This window comes from Rhipicephalus sanguineus, chromosome 11 (genome assembly GCF_013339695.2).
Source record: "Rhipicephalus sanguineus isolate Rsan-2018 chromosome 11, BIME_Rsan_1.4, whole genome shotgun sequence".
Taxonomy (NCBI): Eukaryota; Metazoa; Arthropoda; class Arachnida; order Ixodida; family Ixodidae; genus Rhipicephalus; species Rhipicephalus sanguineus.
Genome location: NC_051186.1, coordinates 76,055,574 through 76,062,115, shown reverse-complemented (window position 1 = coordinate 76,062,115; position 6,542 = coordinate 76,055,574). Strand labels below are relative to the sequence as shown.

General features: G+C 46.9%; 1 protein-coding gene across 2 annotated transcripts in view; it reads right to left on the bottom strand.

Moving 5' to 3' along the window:
- Positions 1-2,836: 2,836 nt before the first annotated feature.
- LOC119373650 (uncharacterized) overlaps positions 2,837-6,542 on the bottom strand; it is a 29,653-nt gene continuing 25,947 nt past the window's right edge. For both annotated transcript variants that reach the window (XM_049410903.1, XM_037643706.2), the window contains exons 2-4: positions 6,002-6,147; positions 4,600-4,732; positions 2,837-3,128 (exon numbers count right to left, since the gene is read on the bottom strand). In XM_049410903.1, coding sequence (XP_049266860.1) covers positions 2,870-3,128; positions 4,600-4,709 — 369 coding nt within the window. In that variant the 5' untranslated portion in view covers positions 4,710-4,732; positions 6,002-6,147 and the 3' untranslated portion in view covers positions 2,837-2,869. The remainder of the gene's footprint in view (positions 3,129-4,599; positions 4,733-6,001; positions 6,148-6,542) is intronic.

Here is a 6,542-nt window from a genome sequence, read left to right as displayed (position 1 = left end):
ATCAATAAGTAAATCTCGAATTAACAAATTCAGTACTCTTGAAGTGCCTTTCGTCGTCCTCGTATACCTCCTTCGTGTTAACTGGTGATATGCCGGACCTATCACCGTATTTACAAGGTCCTTAAACGAGCACTGACATCAAATTTCAAAGTCGAGATGTGCCTTTCATTCGATTGCTCGGTATACATAGGTCTCCTTGGCCAAATTTGAATGGCGTCCGTCGCGTGGAAGTAACTTTATTTCGAGGGCAAACAGCGTACGAAAGCTCAACGGAAGATTGATCACGCTGCGACATCGACACTAGTGCTACGTAATAGGTGTGATACATTCCGACCATACCATCCTGAGTGACGATACGCTAGTAACAATGACGTCGACGATCTGAGTGTATTTGTTGTGCCGCCGACGCCAGGCGACGCTCTCACCGGCTCGTGGCTCTCCTTGCTGCCCCGATCAGCACGTGGCTCTCCTTGCTGTCCCGATCCGTGCCTGCGATTCATCGTGTCGTATCGACTGATTTGTCGTGTGATCCTCAGCGCGAGTGCGATCAATCGGAGCGACTACGTGCCAGCATGTCGGAGAACCGCTGCGTAGTACAGACCTGCTCGTCGAGGCGCGGAAAAAGCGGAAAGTGCGTGGCGTTTCATTACACGTACGGTACACGCCAACACGACCACAAGCTATCGAAGTCGAGCAGCCTATAGATAAATATCATCGCTAACAAGTAACACGCATGTAGCGTTATTAGTGAATGTTACTTCGTACGTGGACTTCCTTGCGCTAGCGTAATACCGGGTTACTGCAGCCGTAACCGTGAGAGGCCGGATAGGTGGGGCCATCTGGCGGTGCAAAGAAGAACCTGGCACGCACAGAATTGTTATTGTAGAAACCTATCGTATTCTATTTCTCCGCTGGTGTGCATTCGCTATGCCGATATTCCATAGACTCCTTTGCGTATACCGGAATTCTGTGCACGCTAAAATTCTCTGATATAGCTAATTGAGACACACCAGCGAGTATGGCCCAAGCGTGCGTCCCCGGGCACCTCCTCGTTGCTGCTTGGAACAGCGTCCATTTTGGAATCGCTGTTTTGCAAAGGGTCGAAGCGAAAATGATTTGCGAAGTCGCGTATCGCGGTGATTCTAAGTTCCAGAATGCCGTCTTCAACACTAGTCGATACTTTTGACGGCGACGACGGCGATGCTGGTGACAAGGCATGACTGAACGTGCGCGCCTAGCTGACGAAATGTTAGCTGAGCAGCTGATCCTCACGTCACTCCTTTCTCTGGACAAGTAGTAAACTGGGGCGCGGTCTGGAATTGACCGCGAGGGAGCGCTGCCAGCGCTAATAAATGGCGGGCTTGCCGGCCGTTTTGAATCGTGCTAGATACCGGTGATATAAATAAATAAAACTGATAGTTATTCGTCCCTCAGTTGCATTTTAGGTCGCAAATCGCTACAAGGGGGTAGATAACTACTCGTGGATGCAAAAATCTTGACATGCGTAAATTTGATGTCAGTGCTCCTTTAAGTGCTCCTTTCTAGAGAACATTAAGAGACAGGGTAGTTCTTCTAGCTGTTCATGAAGAAGTGAGCACAGATAGTCCCTTCGATACCAATGGGTTTCGTTCCGTTGGCTGAAAAGGCAAGGTTGCTTGAGGGGTCGACCCGCGCGAGTGATGGTATTCACTGACGCATGAAATGAAGCTGTGGAGTTCTGCCTAACACATGATGTGTGCCGCCCCCTTTGCTTGCTACACGACGCCCCAGTGCGACTTCTCTAGACGAAAGAATTTTGCTAGCATTGGCTCGCAATCCTTTGGCCGAGAAAGTCCTACGAGCTCTTTGTAGTAGGTGTATGCAGCAGCATACGCCGTACCATACTCGTTAGTGATCAAGGCCAACTTATTTCTTTCGTCAATTTCTTTACTACATAAACCTTCTCGTATGTAGCCTTCCGTTGGCGCCGCTATCCCAATTTCCCGCCATGTCATCCATGTCACGGCGGTAAATCAGTCGGCAATTTATTTTTGCATGCACAACAATAGTGTGCACGTACATCATTATAGTTTTCTGCTAGCATCTCACAGGTAAAAATGCTAACTTTGTAGCTCATTTTCTTCTGATGGGTCATTTCTTAACACTTAAACTTTTCTGTCGTGGTGTCGTCGTATTTGTCCCAACGAATATAGGATGATATTGACGAAACTATAGGGTCACGTGTCTTATGCGACTAGGTTATTTACTTCGCGGGTCATATCAGTCAGAAGCAACCAGCGTGAGAAATGTAAAAATAATTTAAAAGTGTACAGCACCTTGGTCTTCAGTGGCCTAGCGGAGTTCCGCATCACCTTTCTTTGAAACGTTTGGACAAGCTCAGTAGACGAAAAAAATCACTGGGGTTCAACACTTATATCCGGCGTTTTGCTGGAAAAATCAGTACTTTTTATGTCGTAAGCACACCATGTCAACTTAGAGGCGCTACCCTTTATTATACAAACAGAAGTGAACACACTACGTTCCCCGAAACACCGCCTTGATGATGCTCTGTTCAGCTGATGCCCACAGTGCAGCAAGGATATTGAAAATCAATGACGTCACTCTAAGAACGGCTACTTTGAAGTAAACTGTTTTAAACAAAGAATAAGAAATGATACCCCAACAGACAAGGGCTGATCCCCACAACGTTCCTTTCCTCGTCATCTCAACATTTCCAAATTGACATCAACCAAATTGCCCCATGAACATCAGCGACATCCTCCTATCAATGTAGTGTCACGGTGCGTGCCACCCAGTAGTCAGGATCATGAAATTTTACAACGACGAATGTATGTCACGGGTCGGAGTTGGTTGGAGGGTCAGGGAGGTCCTAGTCCTTGCGACCGATTGTGCTTGCAGCCTCGATGAGGAGTTCGACGTAGTTTTCGGCCTTGCGGTCTGTGGCTCCAAGCGGCGGCAGCTTTGGCAGCGACTTGCACGCTTGTGATCCCCTGGTGTAGTCGTCGCAAACCAGACTCAGAGTCTCTCCGAAAACGTGATTGAGCAGGCCCACTGTGAGCTCCTTGGCACCGACGCTTTCGCATTGCGTCATGGCTTTGTCGAGGCAGTCTTCTACGTCACCGTACGAGCTGCACATGCATTGAAAGAAAGAGCAGGATGTGGCAGCGTTCAGGTTTAAGAGGTGCGCGCCTTAGAAGGAACAGCGATGTAGGCAGGCAGGTATGTATGTATTTCGCTGCCTCGATCTGAGGTGCGCGCTTCTTTGTGCTGCAAGTTAACGAACCAGAAACGCATCCGTCGGGCACTTGCAAGGCACACAGCGCACTACGATGACTTGACAGATGCGGGCGAGACCCTCTGCAAAACATTTATGTTGTCCCCCCGTGGAAGGTCCGCCTTTAAGGTTAGGTTAGGTTAGGTTAGGTTAGGTTAGGTTAGGTTAGGTTAGGTTAGGTTAGGTTAGGTTAGGTTAGGTTGTTGTTGAACTCTCCTCATGGCACATACCCAATGGAGGGGATCGGCCGAGTAGATGGTGAATTCGTCCTATATTTTCTGCATGTTGTGACTCCTTGTTACGCTATTTGTTTTTAATTAGCTTAGATTAGGTTAGGTTCATAATGTAGTTCTGATGTCTTCCTCTTCACAAGGAAGCAGATACTGCAGCGCTATAAACACACAAGGACGAAACGAGACAAGGACGAGTGTTCATCCTTGTCGTGTCGTTCCGTCCCTGTTTGTTTAATGCGCTGCAGTATTTTGAAGAAATAAAGTATACCAACACTCCCAACTCGCCACGTTAAGCATATACTGCTTTGTCGCATGTCACCACATCCTTAACGCCTTTCTTGCAGATGTTTATTCTCTGAAAGGACTTTCGAGTGCCCGTGCGTCAAGGGTATTTCTGTAGATGCACAACAGATTCACGGGAGAAAGAAACACTTCCAGGCACAATCTCAATTCTTCTAAAATTCTAATAGCTTCAAATGATGACATGAAATCTTTACTATGGTCTTGATATAGCCACGTAGACATCAAGGCAAGTCACTTCGCTAGAATTGGCTTGGTGGCACAAGCACCGAGGAACACACTTTTTCACTTGCGAGAACATCAGGTGGAGCACTTTCGGTTTTCCAAATATTCAAAAAAAGTCTTGTAAAAAAAATAAACTGGTACGAAGTCGATGGCTCTGCTTGAAATTTAGAGTTATATTGGATGTATATGATATCGAAGCGTAAGTCTACTTCAGATAAGGGCCAATTAGCTGTAAGGACAATTAAAGTTAGTTCAATGAGTTCATGGAAGGAGCAGACGGTTTTCTTGTGAGCAGCTGGGATAGTTGCGACACCTGGCGGAGCAGATCACAACCACACGCTTCTGCCTACTTGGCCTCTGAGATACCCTTCGGCAGCTCGACGAAGAACATTGTTAACGCAAGAAATACACCAGCGCACACGAACGTCGATGTGCGAGGGCCACTGCAAGACACCTAAATCAAGTATTAGGGTCGCCTCCAATTTTTTTCGCCTTGTTCTTTAAAAATAGCGCATATCGTATAGTTAATGGAAAGACTTGGAATGAGTTCGTACTACATTTACTGACCAGCAGGCGTAGTGGATGACATCTGCGGTGGGTGCCTTGACGACAGCTTTTTCCAAACCACCGTGGAGACCCTTCAAGCAGGCGTTGATCTTTCCCCCAATGGTGTTCATGCAGCCGATGGCTTTCTGGTACGCTGCACGTCACAGACAAATAAAAAGTGTTAAGATCACAACGGGACAACGCCTGCTTGCGACGTTTCATTCTGAACCTACAGCTCATGCAGTGCTAATTCGAGATTCAGGCGACAAAAATGATCCATGAGTGGCATTTGAAGTTCGCTTGAATCGAGTAAATGTGCGCAGTGGTACTGAGTATTAGCAAGGAGCTACACTATGCAACGTTCCATACATAACTTGCAGCGCTGTGGAAGCTACCTAACGAGTTCGCTCAGCAAGACGTGCATCTCCACACATTTCCTGATCAGCAGTCGCTATTTCAAGTGTTTGCGCGAGCCTACGGTGAGGCGTCGCGACGGGTTGAACGTAAAGAAAATGCGGGACGTTTGCACTTAGTTGCGCAAAGCTTGGCACAGCCAAGCCGGTTTATCCTCAGCTCGTCGTGCTGCAGCACGGGAATCACAACGACGGCAGTGATCGGGTCCACCGTGCTTGGCCGAATCAGAGGCAGCCAAGAGATGGCGACAGGTGGATCCGGAATACGCGCAAATTTTGCCCTCTGAATGTGTTGAAATCGCTGTCTCTGAACCACGGTGTAAGAAACTGTGGCGGTTTCTATAGCGATGGCTCGGCGGTGACTTGGCTATCTTTAGCACAGGTGACGCTCAGCTGTGGCGGTTGCTATGACAACGGCGCAGCATGGTTTTTCTGTTAACGGACGTCTTACTGCCAGCTTTAACAGCTTCGCTGTTACAAAATGCGTTATACAAATAACGGCGCACACACTGGTCTAAAGCGACGCATCAACAGCCGTTGAGTACATATCCAACTTTAAAATTAGATCAAGTTTTCAAGCGTCGACTGGGCTGGGGTTTAGTCAAGTCGGACAAGCTCTGCACTGAGTGAAGTAAGTACAAAATAAACATCTCTTCATTGTGAAGTTTGTTTGCACAAGGCTTATTCCACCAGTATACTGCATGCCTCAAGATAAAACGAGGCCGCTAATCAAGCCGATTCCAACCCTATTCACTTCACCCGTGGATGACTGATGCATCGGCTAAGAGCAATATTAAGTAGTAACTGGAAGAAACACCGAGTTATTTTTACTTCTGCACCGCAGGAAGTCGGGTTGCCTTCACAACATAGCGTAGCAGTTTGCGTTCCTGTATAGTTCGCAGTATTGTAGTGCATGCCAGTACGGGAGAAAGGGTCTCAGTTTCGTAAACTGAACTCCGGTTCTCATGTCAGCGCCGAATTACTTTCTGAATCGTGTGCCCCAAACAAACCTTTGTATAGATCAGTGCCCGGAGTGCAGATGGCACCGATGTCCTCTTTCAATGTCCTGAGCGCCAACGAAGCAGCCGTCTTTGGCAGACGCTTCAGGCAGTCATCAACGAACTTGAGACTGCAATTTATCTGCCGGTGCTCACTCCTGAAAGTAGAATCGAGAAATCTTTCATCCCTCTTGCACAGGAATCAGTCATAACACGAAAGCTCAATGTGTCGTTCTTCATAGAAGTAGCGACGGTTTTGTTACACCTTGAGATTAAGATCCCTCTTTGAAACAGCAATTTGACGCGCCTTCCAGCGCTGTTTCGCCCTTTTAAATGCGAAGCATTTCTTAGCGAACCCATCGCACTTTGATCGTTACTATCTATCTATCTATCTATCTATCTATCTATCTATCTATCTATCTATCTATCTATCTATCTATCTATCTATCTATCTATCTATCTATCTATCTATCTATCTATCTATCTATCTATCTGTCTGTCTGTCTGTCTATCTATCTATCTATCTATCTATCTATCTATCTATCTATCTATC